At 39.8% G+C, this 24,904-nt stretch overlaps 1 protein-coding gene across 3 annotated transcripts in view; it reads right to left on the minus strand.

The window, feature by feature from the left end:
• Positions 1-24,432, minus strand: part of TOP2B (DNA topoisomerase II beta) — a 58,126-nt gene extending 33,694 nt beyond the window's left edge. For 2 of the 3 annotated variants that reach the window (XM_063452187.1, XM_063452185.1), the window contains exons 1-9: positions 23,876-24,432; positions 9,451-9,618; positions 8,032-8,122; positions 7,517-7,580; positions 6,341-6,486; positions 5,141-5,238; positions 3,969-4,181; positions 3,704-3,877; positions 26-127 (exon numbers count right to left, since the gene is read on the minus strand). In XM_063452187.1, coding sequence (XP_063308257.1) covers positions 26-127; positions 3,704-3,877; positions 3,969-4,181; positions 5,141-5,238; positions 6,341-6,486; positions 7,517-7,580; positions 8,032-8,122; positions 9,451-9,618; positions 23,876-23,956 — 1,137 coding nt within the window. In that variant the 5' untranslated portion in view covers positions 23,957-24,432. The remainder of the gene's footprint in view (positions 1-25; positions 128-3,703; positions 3,878-3,968; positions 4,182-5,140; positions 5,239-6,340; positions 6,487-7,516; positions 7,581-8,031; positions 8,123-9,450; positions 9,619-23,875) is intronic. The other variant, XM_063452186.1, reaches the window with a different exon arrangement.
• Positions 24,433-24,904: the final 472 nt, after the last annotated feature.

Genomic DNA, 24,904 nt, shown 5'->3' on the forward strand with positions numbered 1-24,904 from the left:
GGGCAAGAAATTAGATTAATATTACCTGGAAAGGCTTCACAGAAACTCCAGCTTTGTTTTTCTTTTTTACAACTTCAATGAGTTTAGTGACAATTTGGTCTACTACATAATCGACATGTCTACCACCCTACGATAAAGAAAAATACTGGTTGTTCACATACATTTCAGAATCAGCTTTGTGACATACGGTAATTCCAGTCTCATATTATTAAACATGTATCAAACCAATACCAATATAGTTTTAATTAGGTTAACTGCACACAAAAAGCAGAATAGCACTACAGATCTTAGACTTCTAAAGATGTTTGTAAGCTAATGAAAACATTGCAAATGATGCATTTTAGTTCACTTATACAATTATCACAAGTGGCATCCATCATACAAAACATGTGCTCATAGTTTCATTTATACACGGCTATAGTCAAGCAAATGTTTACTACTAAATGTTACCAATCGTTACAATCCCAGTATTCAACATGACTCAGGAGATGAGTTCCTAGGATGTAATGCTCTGCTCAAATAAAACAGTCAACATCCATGATTCAGAACCAACAGACACCAGGGAAGTCTAATGAGAGGAGAGCATGGACGTACACAAGATCCCTCTCAAATATTTTTTTTTAAATGTGACACTGTTTACTATAATCAGCAAAAAATAAACAAATAATATTACATTAATTGAATTGATAGCAAATGTATAAATAAGTTCCAGACTGGCCTAAGAGAAGCAGAATTTTACAACATGACAGGAGGCTTCATATTTTGCATAATCTCTCTTTACCAGATCCAGGATCGCTTCCGTGTCTTCTTGGTCAGCAGCGTGCGAGGCACAGTCAACCTCAGCTACTTGGGGATCACCCAGAAAAAGCTGTACACGAATGTGGATACCGATACCGGTGAAGGGTAACTAGATTTGAGAGTGCTTTCTCCACAAAGGCAGCCACCGTTGTGTGTATCATGACCTGAAATTCCACAGGGTTAGCCAGGGAATCTTCCATAGTGGCAAATTGTGTGATACAGAATTGGGGCTCATCCAAAAAAGTAGACAGGTAGATTTATCATGATATGGGATACCCCTTTAGAAGGCACAAATTAGTAGGCAATTTCAGGATGCAGGGCAAACAGTCCAGACTACCATAGTAGCAGGCAATGCTCACACAAACCCCTGCAGGGTTGTAATGTTAACAGTGGAAAAATAATATAGACTAGGGCTCACCCAGTAAACAGAGGCTGCAACAGCATGCCTCCAATCAGCAGCACACTTATAGTAGGGGGCTCAACCCAGGTGCACAGGGTATGAACCCTTAAGTTATGGCCATGGCCCTGACACAGACACTAATCTGTGCTCAAATGGTTAATTTAAGTTTATGGGAGATATTCCTTTAAGCAGTATGTCCTGGAAATCCTGTCTAGCAGTTACAGAGGCTGTAACAGCATGTCTCCATTCAGCAGCACAGTGTAGTATAAATATAGTAGGGGCCTTGCCCCTTGCTGTGGAGCTAGTAAAGAGAGATTATGCAAAATACTCACCTCCGGTCATTACTTAAATTAAGATTATTAGTACACTAAAGCTAGTATAATCTTCAATTTTCTTCCTATTCTCAAATTTATTTTCCCGGCAGGAACAAAGGTGGAAGCTTTTCCACATTGAACATACAGGTGGGTGAGCACTTTTATCTGTTCACATTGGAAGGTATCTCACGATAAACAAACGTTATGGAACTTGGCTATTTACTTTTTTTATTCTTTTTTTTGTTGTGCTTGTGTAACAATCGAATGACAATAATGCCACAGCTGCATATTTAGACAATGTGAACATACAAGAGTATAGACTGTTATGTAGCATTTAGAAGATACGCACGGCTATTTACTTTTATTGGTAAAAAGAATTCTGCCTTTTATGGCATGTAGGTGTTTGAAAATATGAATAAAACTTTAATTTGCCATGTGTCTTCTCCCTCTAAGATGAAGTAAATGGCATTAAAAGCAAGTAAGAAAATACTCATATTTAAAGGACCACTATAGACACCCAGTTTACACTAGGGTTAATCCAACCTCTAGTGGCTGTCTCACTGACAGCTGCTAGAGGCGCTTCAGCGCTTCTCACTGTGATTTTCACAGTGAGAGACGCCAGCGTCCATAGGAAAGCATTGAGAATGCTTTCCTATGGACTGAATGCGCGTGAGGCTCTTGCCGCTCATGCGCATTCAGCCGATGACGTCGGAAGGAGGAGGAGAGTCCCCAGCGCCGAGGGAGCCCGACGCTGGAGAAAGGTTAGTGATTTAACCCCTTCCTCTCCCTTCAGCACGGCAGGAGGGGACACCCAAAGACCCTATAGTGCCAGGAAAACGAGTTTGTTTTCCTGGTACTATAGTGGTCCTTTAACGCACATAGTTTGAAGTAGCCCTACCTTCACAAAAGCTGTGCATGGCAAGTCAAAACCTTATTTGCAGTTTAACATGGCTACAGCCAAAAGCAAAGAAACAGCCAAGTTATTCAATTTATTTGTTTAGATATAGCTCACGTTTGTTTCAATCAAGTGAAACCATGTCAATTATTTTGTAGCAGGCATGTCTTTTAGAGGTTTTAAACACATTAAACCAAAGAAAATGTATTTCTCAAGGCTATTTGCCCATTAGTACCAATTGAGAAGATAAGTTAGGAAGAGAGCACTCTCATATGCATAGTAATGTGTCACTGGTTACCTCTATCTTTACCCCTACCCAAAACATTGAAATAAGCCATTGTAAAGTATGCTAAAACAATTGGTTTTCTCCTGCCCGAATATATATATATATATATATATATATATATATATATAGTTTAAGTCAAAAGTAAGAGCTACTTTATCTTAAGTATAATTTTAAAAGTGCAGGAAAGCTTGGGAAACTTTATGGCTTGTAAAACCTCCCATTTAAATCAGTAGCCAATCACTTTTTTTTGTTTAACCCCTTAAGGACACATGACATGTGTGACATGTCATGATTCCCTTTTATTCCAGAAGTTTGGTCCTTAAGGAGTTAAAGGGACACTATAGTCACCTGAACAACTTTAGCTTAATGAAGCAGCTTTGGTGTTTAGAACATGCCCCTGCAGCCTCACTGCTCAATCCTCTGCCATTTAGGAGTTAAATCCCTTGTTTATGAACCCTAGTCACACCTCCTTGCATGTGACTTGCACAGCCTTCCATAAATACTTCCTGTAAAGAGAGGCCTATTTAGGCTTTCTTTATTGCAAGTTCTGTTTAATTAAGATTTTCTTATCCCCTGATATGTTAATAGCTTGCTAGACCCTGCAAGAGCCTCCTGTATGTGATTAAAGTTCAATTTAGAGATTTAGATACAATTATTTAAGGTAAGTGAAACCAGTTTTTTTTTCATGCAGGCTCTGTCAATCATAGCCAGGGGAGGTGTGGCTAGGGCTGCATAAACTGAAACAAAGTGATTTAACTCCTAAATGACAGTGACTTGAGCAGTGAAATTGCAGGGGAATGATCTATACACTAAAACTGCTTTATTTAGCTAAAGTAATTTAGGTGACTATAGTGTTCCTTTAATAGAAGGCTATGTACAGATGTATGCCACTCCGAAGGGTATATCAAGGTCTATTTTGTAGTGAAAAATCTAAGAATGTCTGAGAGAAGATGTGATAGAAGTAACAAATCTAGCAAGGACCTCATGATATTAGTCAATATTCAACCTACCTTTGTGGTAGCAATGCTATTTACAAAACTGATCTGTTGGAACCCCTTTTCACTTAATGTTAAGCAGACATCCCACCGGTCATTCACAACCTCGTGAATTACTTTCAGTGCAACACCAGTTTCATCCAGCTTATCTTTTACGTAAAGGTCTACGTAACTGCGGAATCCATTCACCTAAAATAAGAAAGAAAGAATTATGAGTTCTGGACTCCAGACATGCAATTTAAATTTTTTTTCTCCCTTTTTATAATAATAGAAGACTTACAGGAAGTTTCTTCCCATTTAACAGGACTTTAACGCCTTTGCACGACCCTGCAATGTCGTATGCTCGCCTTGTCAAGTGTGCCACAGTGTCCTTGTCCAGTTTTTCCATTTTAAACTTGGATAGGTCTGGCTGGAATGTGATGCATGTGTAGTCATCCCCATCGAAGTGTTTGATCTTGGGTTCAGTGGTTTTTAGCATATTATTTGTCCACGTCTTTATAAGGCACAGAAACATATAGAAATATGACATTTCATTAATATATTTCAAATGTAAATTACCAACAAGATTACTTACTACAGTATAGTTCTGCAAAGTACTCATAATTAGAAACAAATAGACAATATGTACAACAACTAAAGTTTCTATATAAAAAAAAATAAAAAAAAATAATAAAATCAAGGCCTTCTCCACCAGCTGGAGGAGGGAGGAAATGTGAAAGAGTATAACTGAACAGAACATTTTTTGTTTTAATTTTAATTTTTGCATAGGTAAGTGTAAATAATTGCATATTTAAACAATAAAGAGTGAATGATGGTGAACTCACATTCAAATGCTAAATTAAGGCAGAGTAGAGACTTTGGGGGAATTTTTTTTTTTTTTTTAATTTTTTAAATCAGTTTTCTTTGGAGTAAACTTATCAATTTGATTGTCAGTTCACGGTTTTGTGCTTAAGCACCTAGTATCAACTTCTTTATAAATCAGCACATGCGGATTGTTGGTGTTTGGAACTAGTCATTATAAATGTTGCGATCTTGTGTCTAGGATGAATTGGAAACAGTTTATTTTAGAGGATTTGTAGATGTTGCTTATGAGGCATTATAAGTGGGATACACACTGTTTACCACCTGGAAGCAGATCCAGAGGGAAATAATAAAAATACTAAATATTTAAAGTCTTACAGCATAGAAAGTGAAGACTATTAGAGGGTGAAAAAGGACAAGAGTACTGTATGTTCTGAACATACTTGACAAGCATGTGACATGGATGGGATAGGAGTTTTACACAAATAATTTTGTACCATTTTTTTTTTATTTTATTTTTTTTTAAACTGCCAAAACATTGCACTATAAAAAGCATATCTATGATATGTGAAGGTAAAATTTGAATAAAAATAAGTTTGTTAGGATAACAGAATGATTAAAAGTAGTTAGATTTAGCAATTAAAGAAGTACCTGTTTAAAGCTGTGTTTGTATTCCTTGCATGCGGTTTCAACTGTAAATTTTGTACTGAATATATTGCAAAGTTTAGCACCGTATCCATTTCTTCCACCTGAAAAGACAATTACTGCATTCAGTATTTAACCCATAAAACTAAACAGCCCCTCCACCACCCTCCTATGAAACAAACAAATCAAGCATCACTGTTATTTAGCACTGGTAGCAAAGAGCAGCAAACGTGGGTATCAATTATAATCCGTTTCAAGAGAGCCGAGGCATAAGGAAGAAAGCTATAAAAGCCGCTTTAAATTAGCCAGAGAAATCCCTGAAACAGAACACATACATTTGTACACATTAAGCTCACAGTAAAAATGAGAAACATAGGTCATGACAAATTTCCTTAGAGCAGACAACATTTTCATTACGAACAAACACACGCATGCCTGATTAAATACACTTCCATACGGACAGCCAAAAGAGGTGGAATAGACCCTGCAATGTCAATATTGCAGTTTCTAAAAAAGCAACAAAAAACTAAAAACTGCACCTAGACCACTTCACTGAGATGGAGTGGTCTGGTTGAATATAGAGTCCCGTTAACATACCGGTTACTCCTCTATACATGCTTACATAGACACACAGACCTTATTATACTCCCTCTCTTCTGCTGTTCACCTTTGCAGTAGGCCCCTGGTGGTAGCAGGCTTTTAAGTAGAATCTGCAGAATGTGCTTTCCCTACTCCCCATGCAACCCTAAACTATATTAAGCCAACACATCGACATGTCGCGAGACTATAGCATGAGCTAGAGGGAAGGCCATTTTTGCCATCAACTTCATGTAGAAACAGCTCCCTTACGAACACCAGTGACCAGCAGTAGATCTACATTCCCTGCTCACTTCAAAGAGCTGTGGGGTGTACAGGGGCAGATAGCAACAATTACATCAGCATATGTGTAAGCAAAGGAAGCTTGTCAGAGGACATAGGGAGAAAGATGCTGGGCACCAAGTACCATTTTACTCCTATGGCAACCATGAGATAGAAACTGAAAAATCAAACACTCGAGACATTCGCATACAAATACTACATATTTAAAGGGAACACTCAGAAAACCATAACCACTACAACATGCTGTATTGGTTAAGGTACTTGGAGTGTTCATTTAAGCATTATCTAGTTTACATAAAACAGAAATAGGTCAAACGTTTTCATAACCTGTAACTTTCTTCTCTTCATCATCATAGTTGCTTGATGTTAACAGCTGTCCAAAAATTAGTGCAGGGACATAAACCTTCTCCACTTTGTGCTCTACCACTGGAATACCTTTCCCATTATTCCATATGCTGATGATATTTGAGTCACTAACCAAGAAAGAGGGATTGTATACATTTTTTATTTTCATGAAAACAACTATACATCATTCCTCAACCATAATGTCTAAAACTATTAGTAACCACATTTGCTATGGCATTCATAATTAACAGATGTGTTTATTTTCCCCGTTATCAGTTTATACTAATTCTGTTGGCCCCTTCCATGAAACTGGCAAGATAGATATTTTCCCCCGACTAAAAAAAGATAACCAAAAAAAATAAAAAAAAATTAGTGAAACACAAGATTAGAAGATAGCAGGAATGAGAGAACATGGAACAGAGAAAGGATATATCATATCACAAGAAAAGAAAAACATTAAAGATTACAGCTCATGTAAGTTGACAAACTCAAAAGTAGAAAATATTGAAATAGCTTTATATATATTCTAATAAAAACCATTAAAAAAAAAAAAAAAAAAAAGAGTACATTTCCTTCACATCTAAAATACACCCACTGTAAAACTCAGTTTGCGAACTCAATGGTTTTTGTAAGCACAAGTACACTAAGGGTCAGTGGTCAAACTAAACCTTTATATATAAATGCAATAGTTAGATCGCCAATACCAATGGCATTGAAGTAAAATCCAAGGAGATCAAAACTGTGCATCAATCATCTCCCTGTTCGATGTTCCCTTTGCTGAGAAACATCTAGTTCTCCTGAAGTCTGAGGACTAGGGATGTTGGTAACGTGGAGAAGATGGGTCTTCAGAGATTCAAGCATCTATATAGATGTTCCAGCGCAGGAATATTTCCTGATTCTCTTACAGAGGATACAATTCAATCTCTTTATCAGATAAAGACTGATAAACATACAGATAAAAAGTGTTAGACATTAAAATAGAGGTAAAAACTAAAGTTAATAGGCTGTATAGCAGTGAATCTCATTCTGCTGGTGAACTCTTTAGTAGATAATCTCATAATATACCCTAGGAAAACCATCTAAGCCATATATTTTAGGAGTTCTGGATAAGAGGTACAATGCAAATCAGAAGAGAAAAAGTAACTGATAAATACTTACACATCAATAGAAATTTTTATACAGCTCATGTTTTTATCCCTCTGTTTGTTGTCAGCGGCATTTACTATAAAAGCAATAAAAATAACCATGTTTTAAAGAGTTGAAACTAAACGTAAGAAATAATGGGCAGCAGCAATGAAGAAAAGTAATAAAATGTGAATGGAAGGACCTTGCACTGCATAGTAGTGATATATAAATTATTTGTTCTTAGCAGTTGCTGAGTTTAGTCAGGTACTTCAAGGTGTGATTTATGAGACGCGAGTGTTCCAAGATGCAATTACTATATTTGTGCTAAATATTGCCAAGAGACATGCTTCATAGTTAAAACACTCACGAATGGGGTTCTACAATCAGAAACTGCACATAGGGGAAATACAGTGTGTACATTTTAAAACAAGTTGATATACCAACCTATCTGAATATATTGACATTAAAATGGGATCTATAGGTGCAAAAAAAAAAAGCAATTTCAGCAACTTTAAATAATTTAATTTAAACAAAAATGAATCACTCACCAAGAATTTCATCAAATATCTTGTATAATCCTGGCACATAGGTAACATCTCGACAATTCATTCCAATATCTTCATCGAATACCCACATTGTCTAAATGGAAGACACATACTTTGATCAGGTCCTTAGACAAGGAACAGAGTTACCCCCCTCCCACACACACACAAAGGTTAAACCAGAAGGGATGGCAATGTAATTGCCAAAGAGATTAAACACGAGGATATCTCCCCTCGGTGGATAGATGGGGTAGGGTGGGAGGAGCCAAAGAGGCAGGAGTGGTTGGTGTTTGTTTTATTTATTTATTTTTAAATTGGAAATAAAAGGTTACCTGCAGTATCCTATTGTACATCAAAATTGCTCTTAACCCCTTAAGGACCAAACTTCTGGAATAAAAGGGAATCATGACATGTCACATGTCACGTGTCCTTAAGGGGTTAAAGGAACACTATAGTCACCAGAACAACTACAACTTAATGCAGTGGTTCTGGTGTCTATAACATGTCCCTGCAGCGTTAGCACTGTAAACACTGCCTATTCAGAGAGTCCCTCCCACTGCCACTAGAGGTGTTTCCTAGATCAGTGCTGCACATTGTGTTCACCCGTCTCCACACTCTGCATGGAGACGCTGAATACTCCCCATAGATATGCATTGATTCAATATATCTCTGTGAGGAGATACTGATTAGTGTGGTGCAGGGTTTTTCTACACATGTGCAACAGCCTCCCAAAGCTTTCTTATGGGAACGCATTGGATTGGCTAAGATCATTTTTTTTTACTGCACAGAGAGGGGGGGCGGGTAATTTAAACAGCCACTTCAGCACTATATAGTGTCAGGATTACACGTTTGTATTCCTGACACTATAGTGTTCCTTTAACCATCATCATCCTAATTTACGGAATGCCTAATGAATGTATGTACCACATTTTTAAATCTGACAATCTTCAACTCAAATTATAAAAATTTAAAAAAAAAATAAAATTTGTTCTAATTATGCCAATTGGTTCTTCCTTCATAGCTTTCAAGGTACTGATTGGTACATTTTCTCTCTCGTGGGCTCTTCTTGCTGGCTGTACGATCTGAATGCAAATTGTCATTCTTTGTTGAATAATTGTATTGATTATTAAGGTTAGTCTCAGGCAACTGTCAAGAATATTTACAGTTGGAAAATTTTTGTCTAAAGATTTTAATTCCCTTCTCTACATACGCGATGTAATAAATATCTTAATATATAAATAGAAAACAGAAAGGAAATGTTAATGTTGCATGTGCGTTAAAGCCCAAAACAACACTGGAAACAATTCAAATATAAGTATACATTAACAGATTTCCTGTGACTGACGAAGCATCAGGAAATATTTTGTTTTCAAAACCACTGCAAAGATGTCTGATGGGTATAACAGAATTAATTTTTTTCTTTACCTGTGTTACAGGCTCCACAGATCCAATGTAGGTGTCAGGTCGAAGAAGAATATGTTCCAGCTGAGTCTTTTTCTGGTAAACTCTTTCAACAGACATCTTTTTGGGGGAGTCAGTCTTATTATTGCTTTCAGCTTCTTTTTTTGATGCATTGTTCTGATCAAACAGGGTCTGAGTGAGAAAGAGAAATATACCAAAAACAAAAAACAAAAAAAAAAAAAAAAGAAAGAAAGAAAAGAAACAAAAACCTTCCGTATAGATCCCCATTTACACGTACGTCAAAATAAGGCATAGGGGCATCAACTAATTGACAAAAAAAAAATTAAAAAAAAAAAAAATACATACAAAAAAAATACATACACAGATTGCTGCAAAATTCTGTTCCAGATCAGCTTTTCTATCATATTTAGACAAGGAACTCAGTTATCTGCCATTTAGGTGTTAAATCACTTTTGTTTCCAATTTATCCAGCCTAAGCCACACCTCCCTGGCAGACACACACACAATGAATCAGTATTGTGTTTACTTTAGAAGTTATCACCTTTAAAGGTCATTGTCAACTTTGAAATAAAACAAATGTAACTTTGTATCCTTCAAAGAAAAACTTGTATCCTTCAAGAATAAGCTATAGGGGGTGTGTTGACCAAAGTTCAGGTGAGAGTAAAGTAGCCTGCCCTTTCTTACACATTTAAAGGATTTCAGAACGGAGTTAGTTCAAGCACCACAACTGATCTTTTCTACCTGGATCTGAATGTCAAGTATGAAACCACATGCTTTAATGGGCAAAGCCAACAGCAAGCATATACTGCATTGTGTCTGTGGCCTACAACTATCTTCAATAGGCCTAAAGACCGCCAAAAAGGCATATACAAACCAAAGCAATGCAAACGTTTTCTTCATCTAGCTATAAAACCACTTTCCATCAGATGTACTGCTGAAGCACTTTTACATAGACAGCTAATTGAAGAATGCTTTCAAACCGAAACTCGATGGTGTCTAAATAAACAATTTGCTACTTTCAACAAGTTTTACATCACCTTATATACTTGAAAATAAAGCAATCTGGTAAATGTCAGAACACAAATATGGGGGAGATGATACAATTATTTGTAGTATGCCTAAATTAAAATATAAAGTTACCAGCCAAAGTGGGTTTATTCTGGACATCTGATCACCAAAGCAGTTTAGAATAGCAAAGAAAGTGAAAGTGAAAGCAAACTGAGCTATAATCCTCAAAACATTCTTAATTTTTTTTTTTTTTTTACACACATTCACATTGTGTTACAACTACTACTGAGAATTAAACAAATATTCTAAAATTTAAAAACACCATGTTATTAAGTAAGGCTGTGAAAATATATAATTATTGCTTAAAGTGGCTCTGTCACAAACATTATTTATGAGCATTTAATAAAGATATAATCTTTATGAAACACATATTAACTACATTGGAATTTCACTGAAATCCCAACTTTGACAAAAGATATCTTAAAGGGACACTATAGTCACCCAGACCACTGCAGCTCAATGAAGTGGTCTGGGTGCCAGGTCCTCCAGGTTTTAACCCTTCAGATGTAAACATAGTAGTTTCAGAGAAACTGCTATGTTTACATTGCAGGGTTAATCCAGTCTCTAGTGGCTGTCTTCCTGACAGCCGCTAGAGGCGATTCTGCGACGCTGGATGTGAAAATCGTATTCAGCGTGCAGAACGTCCATAGGAAAGCATTGAGAAATGCTTTCCTATGGACTGTTTGAATTGTGGGCATGCGGCTCTTGCCGCACATGCGCTTTCCGCTCCACTCGGGAGCTGACGGCAGCGTGGGAGGAGAGGTCACCAGCGCCGAGGGAGCCCGGCGCTGGATTAAGGTAAGTGGCTAAAAGGGTTTTAACCCCTTCAGCCCATCGGGAGCAGGGGACCTAAGGGTTATATAGTGTCAGGAAAACGAGTTTGTTTCCGGACACTATAGTAATCCTTTAAAAGGGATACTGTAGTGCCAGGAATACAAAGCTGTATTCTGGGCACAATCACTGCCCCCACTCCCCGGTGAATAAAGGGTTAAAAACTCTTTATTTACTTACATTATCCCAGCGCGGACGTCCCACGGCACTGGGTTGACGCTCCACTCCCTCCGACATCCAGCGATGAGCGGGCGCTAATGCACATGCACTGCAAATGCTACGCGTGCATTAGACCTCCCCATAGAAAATCATTGAATCAATGCTTTTCTATGGGTAAAAATCTGCTGCTGGATGTCCTCAAGCAGAGCATGAGGACTTTCAGCTGCAGATATCGGACCAAAGGTCCGTTTGGATGCAGGAAGCACCTCCAGTGGAACAGCAATGTTTTACATTGCAACAGGGACACGGCACCCAGACCACTTCAGTGAGCTGAAGTGGTCTGTGTGCCTATCGTGTACTATAACACTTATTAGGGACTATTTTGTTTTATGGTAAAGTCTTATGGTAAAGCACATAACACTTGACAAAAGGTAGAGTTTTCGTCAAGTTTTGCATGCCCCAACAGATGTGGGGAAAATCAGGTATGTATGTATGTATGTATGTATGTATGTATGTATGTATGTATGTATGTATGTATGTATGTATGTATGTATGTATGTATGTGTGTGTGTGTGTGTGTGTGTGTATACACACACACACACAGTTGGCTGTGTTTTTTTTTTTTAATTCCATCACAATCACAAGATATGTATTAGACAAAGTAGGTACTAATTTGCCTAATGTAGGAGAATAGGTTAGGCAAAATGTGTCAATGGACAGAGCTTCCATTTTACAAAATATAATTTGCTTTTATGCATATCGCAATACATGCTTATTACATCTTATTGAGCTCAAGATCATCTATGCAAATTCTGTGGTCTTGTGGGATATTCCATAGACCTGTTTTGTACTTTCGCACATGTGCCATAGTACTGACTTACACAGTGCTTGCCAGGTAGAGATATATATATATATATATATATATATATATACCGTATATATACACACACACACACACACACACACACACACTTACCAAAGAAAGCTAAAAATAGATAAATAAGATTCCACTATTTCCCAGAGCTAAAGATTCACAAGGAGTGTATCTGCTCAGATGGTAGAAAGAGTAAACAGACCGTGACATGTAACCAGCCATTGAACGATTTTCATATCTAACATAACACATTCAGTTTGGCAGCAGAAAGCACATTTGTCAAGAAAACGATAACACAGAAAACATTTTCAAAAACTAGAACTATTAATTGCTGTGGATAGAACAGAACCGCCATACAGTGAACATGCATTTTGAGCGTTATGAGTTGATAGTACAATTTATGACAGAGCAAGGAGGTTTGCCAAGTGTCCTGAAGAAACAATTTTTGCAGATGGACTAAAAACAGGCATATAAAAGCCAGCACATTGCAAATAAAATAAAAATGATGTTCTAATTAATTCAAATATTCTTCAAATATGCTAAAACAACAAATTAACATACATAGATACTGCTTGGTACCAAGTCTGTTAATTTCCTTTCTCTGAGTGCACTTAAGGATAAAAGAAACTGCTAGAAACAAAACAAAAGCTGCATTAACACGTTAACAACCAGAAAGTCACGTCAAAAGTGCTGTCTGTGGATAACAGTTATACATAATACAAAACTTAAGAAACAAAGAAAATTCACATTCATTTTGGTTATCTTGTGTTAGATGGATCTCCTGATGAACATTTCCCCTTGTTCTACTGATGTGCTTTCTATTTCAGTATTCAGTTTGAGTATAGGCTTGTTTTTTATGGCTAGCAGTTCTCTATACTAATGTCAGCCTATGTATCCTTTACCTGTATTCTGGCCTGATGCCTCTCTCCTTGTTTTTATTGCATTCCAGCGGTGGAACAGATGCCGATGTCACTTATGCACTGTTGCGTGTTCCTGTTTTTCTCCTTCCGGTTTCCTAGGCCCTGGTTGCTCCTGCACCCATTCGTGCAACACATTGTTCTGGCATCAAGAAGCTTCCTGACATTTGCCAATTCTCTGAATGAGGCCCATTTATATCTGTGCTTTTGCTGCAGGTAAATTCCTTTATTTTTTCCCCCGTCAATTATATTTACTGCTCAAGTTAAAGGACCACTATAGTGCCAGGAAAACACTCGTTTTCCTGGCAATATAGGGTCATTGGGTACCCCTTACCCTCTAGGTCCCCCTCCCGCCAGGCTCTAGGGGGAGGAAGGGGTTAATCCCTTACCCTTTTCCCAGCGCCGGGCTCCCTCGGCGCTGGGGACTCTCCTCCTCCTTTCCCGTCATCGGCTGAATGCGCGCATTCAGCCAGTTTCATAGGAAAGCATTCTCCATGCTTTCCTATGGACGCTGCCATCTTCTCACTGTGAAAATCACAGTGAGAAGCGCCTCTAGCGGCTGTCAATGATAGCCCCTAGAGGCTGGATTAACCCTAAAGTAAACATAGCAGTTTCTCTGAAACTGCTATGTTTACAGCAGAAATGGTTAATCCTAGACGGACCTGGCACCCAGACCACTTCATTAAGATGAAGTGGTCTGGGTGCCTATAGTGGTCCTTTAAGTACTTTGCATCTGGTTATGTCAATTGAATATAGATATAGTATTTTTTTATTGAATACTTTTTTTGGTTTAGTATTCATCTTTTATGGATATGCGAGCTAGAGAATATTATGTTTATATATTTGGGCTGCCAATTTTAGGACTGTTTACAAGGCATTCTTCTAAAAATAGGTTGCAATCAAGAGATACTGAGTAAGTCACTTATTTTTGGCTATACACTTAAAATAAAATACATATACATATATATATATATATATATGTTCATTTATCCTGATGACTTTTTTCAGCTCTCCTCATAGATCATCCTCCTACAAAAAAAATAAAAATATAAAACCCCCTTGTGTGAAGCATGGAACAAGAAAGCAATGCCAGGAAAAAGGATGTGTGTGTCTTGTCTAAAAGCAGCAGCTGTTCCTTCAGACCCTGAGCCTGATGTCCTTTCTTACACCCGCCAAGCTGTCTCCGAGGGTTTACATCAGACAGAGAAAGCAAGAAAATGTTGCAGATCCTACAGTCCTGAGTGGAATCTGTACGACAGCTCAGAAGACAAGATGCCTCCGGTTTAGAAGATGACTATCTCTATGCATGAAGATCCACATTCTTCTCCCACCTTTCTGGACAACAAAATTATTATTGTTTGAAAAATAGAAGCATTAAAGTAGTCCATGACACCCTTGATCTTAAAAAGAGAAGACCGAAGAAGAACAGGCTTCCAATAAGCATTTTGCAGACTTGGAAAAAAGTAATCCCACTTTAACTTTTCATGAAGCCAGATTTTTGACACAGATTCCTCAAGACCTGGAAAAGACAAGAGCTCTTCGTCTCTTTACACCCTCAATCCTGGTAGGAGTAATTTGCCCTGTTCCTACCGGAGAAAAAGGTCTATTACTCAAGACCTTTTTTGGCGCCAAAAGCATCAGGAGAGTGGAGATCTATCCTATATCTTCAGCAAAGAATTGTTTGCAAGAGGATACAGGATGGAATCAGTCAGTTCTATTATTAAAGTTATCTTTCCAGGAGATTGGCCCGTTTCCACACACACATTTGCAATGCCTATTTTCATGTTCCCATTGTTCTTCCTCACCAGGTGATTCTAGATTTCGATGTGGGCTATCAACATTACCAGTCCCATTCTCTCCTTTGGTCACAAAATATATTCCAAGATTTTGGTAACCCTAATTGCCCACATTCGGTTGCAAGATATTTCCATTTATCACTACCTGGATGACATTTTAGTTCTGTCTAACGATAAGAACCAACTAGTTGCTCACATTCTTCAGAGGTTCGGTTGGATTATCAACCTCAAGAAAATCCAGCATTCCCCCATCTAAGGTGATGGTTTACCTGGGAGCCAATTTCGACTCATCCAGAGCACTTATGTATCTCAAGACAGAGGATCCAGTCAAAGATTCAGCTTCATCTCTCTCTTTGGTAGCTCCCAGCAAGGCAATTTAGGGGAGTCTGTCTTCAACAATAGGACCCACAAGATGGGTCCAGACACAAATGAGGATCCCTTAAATCACAGTTTTCAAACAACGACCTGAACCAAATGATCTTCATATCCTCAAACGCCAAGAGCAAACTAACTTGGTGGCTGGAAGATATCTATTTTAAATTTCCTCTGAGCCAGATTCCATGGTTTATAGAGCCAGAGATGGACTTACCAGTCCTAAAATGTTGTGGAGCTTCAAGTTGTTTTTCATGCCCTTCTCCAGTTCCCCTCTCTAAAACAGCATTGTGTCAAAGGGAGGTAGTTGCCTTCTCAATCACCAAAGGGGAACAAAAAGCAAGCATCTGATGAAGATTATTTCCCATCTCATGTCTTGGGCAGCAAGGAATCTAGAAGATCTCAGATCTGTGTAGCTCCAGAGGGCAAAGTAAATCAACTCCAGGCCTCACTCAACTCAGTGAAAGACTGCATTTTCCATCCTGCAGTGAAACACCTACCACTCTCAGGCCTCACTCAACTCAGTGAAAGACTGCATTTTTTCTCCCCACTTCCCACCCACCCTCCCCGGCTCTCCGTAAATATATATAGCATGCTCCTCCAGCTGTTTGAGATTCTCACCCAATTACCTCTTCATTCTCCTAACATCTTACCAATAGCTGCTTCTCTGTTAACTCTCACCTCCAAACTTCCCCTGCTACCTCTTGTCTCAAATCCCCACGGTATCCTTTAGATTGTAAGCTCACAGGCCATCTAGCCAAGCATTTTGTATAAAAGAGCTCCAATGGCTAGATATCAGCTTACGGGCAGGGCACTCTCTACCGCTTGTATTTGTCTGTGTATATAGTACGTTTCTCCACTAATTGTACAGCGCTGCGGAATCTGTTGGCACTTTATAAATAGCAGTCATAAAATAAAAAATAAATAAAACTGGCGGATTTCCAGAGCAGAGTGAATTAGATCCAACAGAATGGTCCCTCTCCTCTCGGGAATTCCAGTACATAGTCCAGAAATGGGGCCTTCCTCAGAAGCCCCATCATATTCCCTCTATTAAAGAGGATTCAACAGGAACATGTGGTCATACTAGAAGTCATTCTACTTCGGCACAGATGCCAATGGTGTTCCCGCCTGCAAAAGCTATCCCAGGAACCTCCACTGAATCTTTAATTCCCTCATCAAGGCCCTGTGTTCCATTTAACACCCCAGTTCTTGAAATGTAAGGCATGGAGATTGAAAGGCAATCCCTTTTAAGTCTTTTCTGACTCAGCCATTGACACTTTGCTCAGAGCAAGGAAGAAATCTACCTCTTCAGCTTATTATCGTATTTGAGGAATCTTTTGACTGGTGTGCCCTTCATTGCATTCCTCCTTAATCTCCTGAGGTTGGAAACATTCTCCAGTTTCGTCTGGATGGATTTGACACATGTTTGAGTCTTAATTCCCCAAGAGACCAGGTTTTGGCACTTCATATTGCTAGATAACAAACTTGCCTTTGACCCTGAGGTTTGCAATTTTTTTTTATAAATTTCTAGCCATCTTAAAGTTATGTCCTTCTATGAAGTCTTCCTCTCCCCTGAGATTTGACTGTAGTACTCCAGGCCTTATACGGCCCTCCCTTTGGACCCCTGGAGGACATTTCCTTGCTACATTATCTCCTAATGCTGGCTACTGTTTGCCCTTACTTAAAAAAAAAAAAAAAAAAGAATGTGGGGACTTCAGGCTCTTTCTTGTAAGAATGCCTTTTGGTTTCTTCAAGGAGCAGAACCATATTGAGCACTGTTCCAGCATTTTGCCCTAAGGTGGTTTCAACCTTTTACATGAATCATGAAGATATCATCTTTGCTGATCGTGAATGTTTTAATCGCTTAAGGTAAGTTAGCACCAGGGAATGCCTAGCACCATGACAACTTCGTTTCAATTAAGTTATTATGGTTGCCAAAGTGTTCCTTTAATTTTTAGAATTGCTTTAAAACTAGTTTGGCTCAGCTTGGGAAAGTAGGTAGAATGTCCTTTTTCTAAAAGCACTTCCTAAATGGGAATTGCCTTCAAGACTTGACATAATTACAAAGCAGAGAAACCCATCTTCCTCTTCCGTCTGGGGGAATTCCTATAACTGCAACAAAGTATCGGATGCTGTTTGTGGAAAACTTATTGCAACATTCTTCTATAAAAGAACATTTTATTTTAATCATATTTCTTTTTTCCAGGATAAGATACATACTATAAAAAGTTATCCAGTTTGCAAGAATGCCCAGAGACACCAAGCACTATATCCACTCAAACTATTTGAGGAGATTTATGCTGATTTGTTGGAGCAGAACAATCTGCAGCAATTTTGTGCCATTAGAAACCAGTTTCATAAAATGTTGAAAGACATTGCCTCTTGTCTACTAAAATAAGTTATAGCACTCCCAGTACTAGAAAAACACTAAAGGAATCCAGACCACTTAATCGCATTGAAATGGTCTGTGTGCACTGTCCCTTTAACCTTGCAGTTTCTGAACTTCAATGTTTATATTGCAGGGTTAGACAGATTTCTGTTGTATTCCTAATACTAAAGTGTTCCTTTAAGAATGTCCCTTCAATTATGCCACAACATCATACAGATATATATGCTGGAAATATAAAGCAATACCTCAATGTAATTCAAATTACACCTAGGCTATTCATTTAACACTTTTCTTCCTGGCTACCCCACTTTCTCTCCTCTAGCACTGCGTCCCTCATACTTGGGGACTTTAACATCACAATCAACAACCTCAACTGCCCTGATGCCTCCAGTTTGCTCTCTGTAACCTCCTCCTTCGGCCTCACACAGTGGTCTACTTCAGCAACTCATACAGCAGGAAACACTCTTGACCTCATCTTCACCAATCTCTGTACCACCTCTAATCTCTCCACTGTTCCATTTCCTTTGTCTGACCACCATCTGCTAACATTTGACATCAGCATACCCCAATTTCAGCACCCTCAACTCTCCAATATCACAGAAACCTCTCTGCAACCTCTACAACTCCACTCTCTCCTCTCAACTAGACATCATGGCACCTCCTACATTTAAACGAAGCAAGCGTTCCCAATTACAATTACCCTGGCACATCAAGCTGACCCGATATCTTGCACAATGACTATTTCACACTTTCAGTGCACTCCTTCACCCTGTTGCTCCAACTCCTCCTACCGTCCTGTCCGCCTCAAACTTTGCAACTCACTTCTCTGAGAAGATTTCTACAAAAAGAGATCTCTAACCTCTCTCCCTCCCCTTCCAATACATCACCCAACCCCATCTCCCTTCGCTGTTCTATGCTCATAACGCATCTACTACTACGGAAGAGGTTTCTGCTCTGCTCAGGTCCTCCCACCCCACCACGTGTTCCCTTGACCCTATTCCCTCATATCTCATCCGCATCCTGTCTCCCTCTCACTAAAATTTTCAATCTCTCCCTTTCCACTGTAACATTTCCCTCACCCTTCAAGAATGCATCCATAACGCCGATTCTGAAAAAGCCCAACCTTGACCCCAACTCCCCCTATAAATCACTACTGCCATTTGCCTCCAAGATCCTTGAGAGAGTTTCGTATGCATGATAGACAGACTTCCTCGAATCCAACTGCTCTGCTTGACCCGCTTCAGTCTGGATTCCGCGCTCGTCACTCTGTTGAAAGAGCTGACAAGGACAACAAATATAAGATGGTCCAGGCACTCCAAGGTACAAAATAGGTAAAATTTATTGAACCCACTAACACTCACAGTGAGTGGCAGTGGGTTCAATAAATTTACCTATTTTGTACCTTTGAGTGCCTGGACCATCTTCTATTTTTTCCTTATCAAATGTTTAGTTCCTGATACTGGGACTGACCTGGTTGCACCCGGATACATATTACCTGGGAATGAGTGCAGTTCCACACCTGTATTTTGGTTATATCTGTTGAAACAGCTGTGACCAAAGTATCCAACGATTTACTTGCTGCTAAATCTCACTGCCATTACTCTATCCTAATTCTCCTTGATCTGCCGTTTTTGACACTGTTGATCATCAACTTCTCATTCTCCGTAATCTCAGTCTACGGGATACTGCTCTCTCCTGGTGCTCCTCCTACCGCTCCCAACGCTTTTTTAGCGTTTCTTTCTCTGGCTCTTACTATTCTCCCCAAGGTTCTATCCTTGGTCCCCTACTGTTCTCTATCTATAATGCTTCCCTTGGTAAACTCATCAGCTCCTTTGGCTTCCATCATCATTTATATGTAGATGACATGCAAATCTACCTGTCCTCTCCTGATCTCTCTCCGCCCATCTTGACTCGTGTCTGTGATTGCATCTCTGCGATTTCCAACTGGATGGCTGCTCACTTCCTTAAACTCAATCTGTCCAAAACAGAACTTCAGGTCTTTCCTCCCTCAAGTGTTGCTACTCCCGTGTCAGGCTCCCTCCAAGTCAACGGCACCACCATCACCTCTACCTCGCAGCCTAGGTGTTCTTTTTGACTCCAACTTCTCCTTCACCCCTAATGTCCATCATCAAATCCTGCCGCTTCCATCTAAAAAAACATAGCTTGCATCCGCCCTTATGTAACACCAGACACAGCTAAGGTGCAGGTCCATACCATTGTTCTTTCTCTCCTTGACTACTGCAATCCCCTTCTCAGTGGTCTTACGTGTTCCCAGATTGCACCGCTGCAATCTATAATGAATGCAGCAGCGAGGCTCATTTTCCTGTCCGCCTGCACCTCCCACCTCTGTCAGTCCCTACATTGGCTTCCAGTTAGATATATGGCTCAACTTAAGATTCTGGTGCTTGCTTACAAGACCCTACATAATGCTGCTCCAACCTACCTATGCTCCCTAATACACAAGTCGAGGCCCATGCGCTCTGCCGAAGACCTATGACTATCCTCTATCCGTACTCCCACATCTAAAGCTCGCCTCCAAGACTTCTTCAGGGCTGCACCTTTTTTGTGGAACTCCCTTCCTTCCTTCGTTAAAGGACCACTATAGTGCCAGGAAAACACACTTGTTTTCCTGGCACTATAGTGCCCTGAGGGTGCCCCCTCCCTCAGGGACCCCCTCCCGCCGGGCTCTGGGGAGAGTAAAGGGTTAAAACTTACCTTTATTTCAGCGCCGGGCGGGGAGCTCTCCTCCTCCTCCTCCCCGCCTCCGATCCTCCCTTTCGGCTGAATGCGCATGCGTGGCAAGAGCTGCGCGCGCATTCAGCCGGTTTCATAGGAAAGCTTTTACAATGCTTTCCTATGGACGCTTGCGTGCTCTCACTGTGATTTTCACAGTGAGAATCACACAGGCGCCTCTAGCGGCTGTCAGTGAGACAGCCACTAGAGGATTTGGAGGCTGGATTAACCCTATTGTAAACATAGCAGTTTCTCTGAAACTACTATGTTTATAAGAAAAAAAAAGGGTTAGTCCTAGAGGGACCTGGCACCCAGACCACTTCATTAAGCTGAAGTGGTCTGGGTGCCTAGAGTGGTCCTTTAAACCTTCACCCAGTCTCCACTCCTCCTAAAATCTTTGAAATCACATCATCTAAACTGTTAGCAGGTTTTCATCTCCCCCCATATGACTCCTCTCCTGCAACTGTCAAAAATAGCCCAAGTTCTCATTTATTACTTTTCTAGCAACCTATTAAATTACCACTAGTTATACCCTTTGTGTCATTATACCTCACTCCCTCTAGCATGTAAGCTCATTGAGCAGTGCCCTCAACTCCTTTGTTTCTGAGCGTCCATTTGTCTGGTTACAATTACGTGTCTGTTAGTCCACCCATTGTACAGCGCTATGGAATTTGCTGGTGCTATGTAAATAAAATAATATAATTACAGGTCAAAAGATATAAAAGAAGAGTACTCCTGTAATATTATTAATGCCATTTATATAGCGCCAACAGATTCCATAGTGCTTTACAATATTATGAGAGGGGGGAATTTAAACTATAAATAGAACAATTACAAGAAAACTTACAGGAACGATAGGTTGAGGAGGACCCTGCTCAAACGAGCTTACAGTCCAAAGGAGGCAGAGTCATAATCATTAAAAAGAAAGAGTACTCAAAAAGTAAATTTAGAGTTCAAGCTTTCAAGACTACACAAGTCCATCATAATAAATGTATTTTACCTTTACATCTGATTGTGATGTATGCTGCTTACACCACAATTATTTGCAAATCATATTTTTGCGAAACAAGTTGTTTAATAGGAGCCTGAGTTTATATAATACTCAGGAGAGCTTAAAGGGACACTCTATAGGCACCAAAACAACTACAGCCTAATGAAGCATTTTTGGTGTAAAATCATGTTCCTGCAGTTCCACTGCTCAATTTTCTCCCATTTAGGCATTAAAGGGACACTGTAGGCACCCAGTAATTGAAGTGGTGTGGGTGCTGTGTCCCTGTCCTTTAAACCTGCAATGTAAAGCATTGCAGTTAAATGTATGTCAGTGTTAAGCTTGTCTCTAGTGGCTTTGTATGAGGACATCCAGTATCATGCAAAACTCCATTAGAAAGCAATGAGTCAATGCTTTCCTATAGGAAAGTCATAATGCTCCCAATGCATGCGCATTAGGTCCTCCATCCTATCAGATGATGTCAGAGGAGATCGGCATTGGAGACAGGTAAGTGAAAGAAAGGTTTGTTTGTTTTTTAACAGGGGGGGTGGGGAGAGAAGGGGGCAGAGGAACACAATGTTAGGAATAGGTCTTTGTATTCCTAATTCTAAAGTGTTCCTTTACAGTATTATTATATTATTGGTATTTATATAGCACCAGCTTATTCCGCATCACTTTACAATAAATGTTTAGGCAGCCCCAGACATACCTCCCTGCATGTGACTTACACAGCATTCCTAAACGCTCCCTGTACAGAGAGATCTAATGTCTAGACTTCCGTTATCGCATAGTTTGTTTAATTTAGAATTTCTTATCTCCTGCTCTGTTAATAGCGGTCTAGATCCTGCAGGAGTGTCCTGTGTGTGTGTGATTAATGTTAAATTTACAAACACAACGAACGCAGTAAAGCTCCCCCATAGAGTCAATGCTTTCCTATGAGGAATTTGAAGATGTTAGGCATCCTCGTTCAAAGCATAAGGACGTCCAATGTCATTTAAATGAGTAAACGTTTGTTAGGGACCCGAAAACTCCTCTAGTTGCTGTCTGAAAGATAGCCACTAGAAGTGGAGTAAACCCTGCAATGCAATTAATGCAGTGTCTCAAAAACTGTAATATTTTACATTGCAGGATTAAACCGACAGGGGCACTGCACCCAGACCACTTCAATAAGATGATGTTGTTTGAGTACCCATAGTGTCACTTTAATGCAATAAATTTGTATTACTTTTATCTTAGCTGTATCTGTGCATGATTGCACTACTTTCCTTGATACATTTCATACCCTTAAATCCAAACTGTAAAGTGCACAAGCATGAAGATGAATCAGACCAAATCTTTCTTGTTAGTTCCAACTGGTGCCTTTATTTAAAACCAATGAGCTGATATTTTTATTCATAACATTGAGTAGACTAGAATAAAAGAGGTCCAGAAATGTCCCAGTATTTTTTTTAGGCTAGAACATTAAACCAGTTTTTAAATGAAAACGAAGAACAGTAGAATGGATGGTATGTGTGTGACAAGACTACCCTTGCCTTCATAAAAAAGGCCAGGACACAGGTTACATGCAACATTTTTGCAAAGGGCAAAATCATATCAAGTTTAATTGTGACTTCTAAAGAAAATTGAAAAGTGGGGACTAATTAAACAAATACACTTGCAAAATTCAAGACAATCTCAGCAGGTTTCAAACACAACAGAGAGCTAGAATTGCAATTCAGCTACAGAATAAGAAAAGGTAAGTATGGATGTAGATCAAGCACCTTGGGTTGTGGCTCAAAGAAACATATGTACCTATTACAGTGACAGCTAACCTATGGCAACCCAGCTGTTGTGGACCATGTTTTGGAATACATAGCTCAAAATATCATCATTGGAATGTCAATACACAAGATGACTTGAACACTGCAAGATTATCAGGTGTAATCCAGTTAACAACTGCTGATGTGCCAACGGTAAGCCATCATTGCCCGATTTTCCTTGAGCTGATCTGGAAGCAGAATTATGAATCATGGCCAATGATAAACAAAAACCCTCAATTTCCCTATGTACCCTCCCTATTGTTGTATATTATATTGGATCTACCCTATTGTTTACCCATATCCCACACCACAAGGGGAACAGTATGTTTCCCTGCCACAAGGGGTCTCCCTCATACTTTAACCTACAATAGCCATCCCATTAACATCACTGTTACAAAAGGCAGGGATGTCAAAAGGCTGGCTGAGAAGAACCCAGGGATTTGTAGTTCTATAAAAGCTGAGGGTATTTACATTTATTCCACCCCAGGTTTATATGACTTACCACCCAGGTGAGCCCCCCGCTTCCTGCTCCTCCAGCTGCTGCTGCTGCTGCGGCTGCTGCTGCTCCTCCTGCCTTGGACATCTTCCTCCCCCTCCTCCCAGGGAATTGCAGTAAAAATGCGTATTATTAATAATAAAATGCTGTTTATAGGGCTCTATGGCCAGCAGACAGGGTTCTTCCTTGCAGCTATTGTGCAGTCAGCTCCTCCCTCAGCCCCTCCTCCTCCTCCACACACAGGGCCCGCTCCTTCCTCTCCTCCTGCGGCTGAGGGTGCAGGGCCCGAGGGCTGTGTCAGTACTCGAGGCCGGGGATGCGGCCTAGTGGCGGTGGGCGGAGTGAGACTCGGTGTGCTGGGCAGCCCGGCCGGCTAGCTCACACTATTCACAGCACACAAACAGATTAAAAGCAGAGAGCGGCCGGCGCGGGGTCCTGGGGGTCTGGCGAGCTGTGCGCGGTGCGGCCTGTGTGTGAGAGCCCCGGCTCCCTCAGACAATACCCAGCACCGCTTCCGCCTCTCCACACACACACACACACTCACACACACACAGGCCAGGGAACGGCAGGCAGCCAATGGGATAGCTCGTTGCGCGTGACGTCATGTGCTGGGGGCGGGCCTGGATAGCAGCAAAGAGAGAAAGGATAGAACGTCACGGAGAGGAAAGAGAATGCAGGGATCACATATTGATACTAATAATGTAATAGTTCCATGGCAGGGAATGCTGGGATAGGGCAATAATAATAGTAATAACAATGTGATAGTTCCATGGCAGGGAATGCTGGGATAGGGCAATAATAATAATAATGTAATAGTTCCATGGTAGGGAATGCTGGGATACGACAATAATAATAACAATAGTAATAATAATAACAATGTGATAGTTCCATGGCAGGAAATGCTGGGATAGGGCAATATTAACAATAGTAATAATAATAATAGTTCCATGGTAGGTAATGCTGGGGTAGGGCAATAATAATTAATAATAATAATGTAATAGTTCCATGGCTGGGAATGCAGGGATAGGGCAATAA

The sequence above is a fragment of the Pelobates fuscus genome, chromosome 4 (genome assembly GCF_036172605.1).
Source record: "Pelobates fuscus isolate aPelFus1 chromosome 4, aPelFus1.pri, whole genome shotgun sequence".
Lineage (NCBI taxonomy): Eukaryota > Metazoa > Chordata > Amphibia > Anura > Pelobatidae > Pelobates > Pelobates fuscus.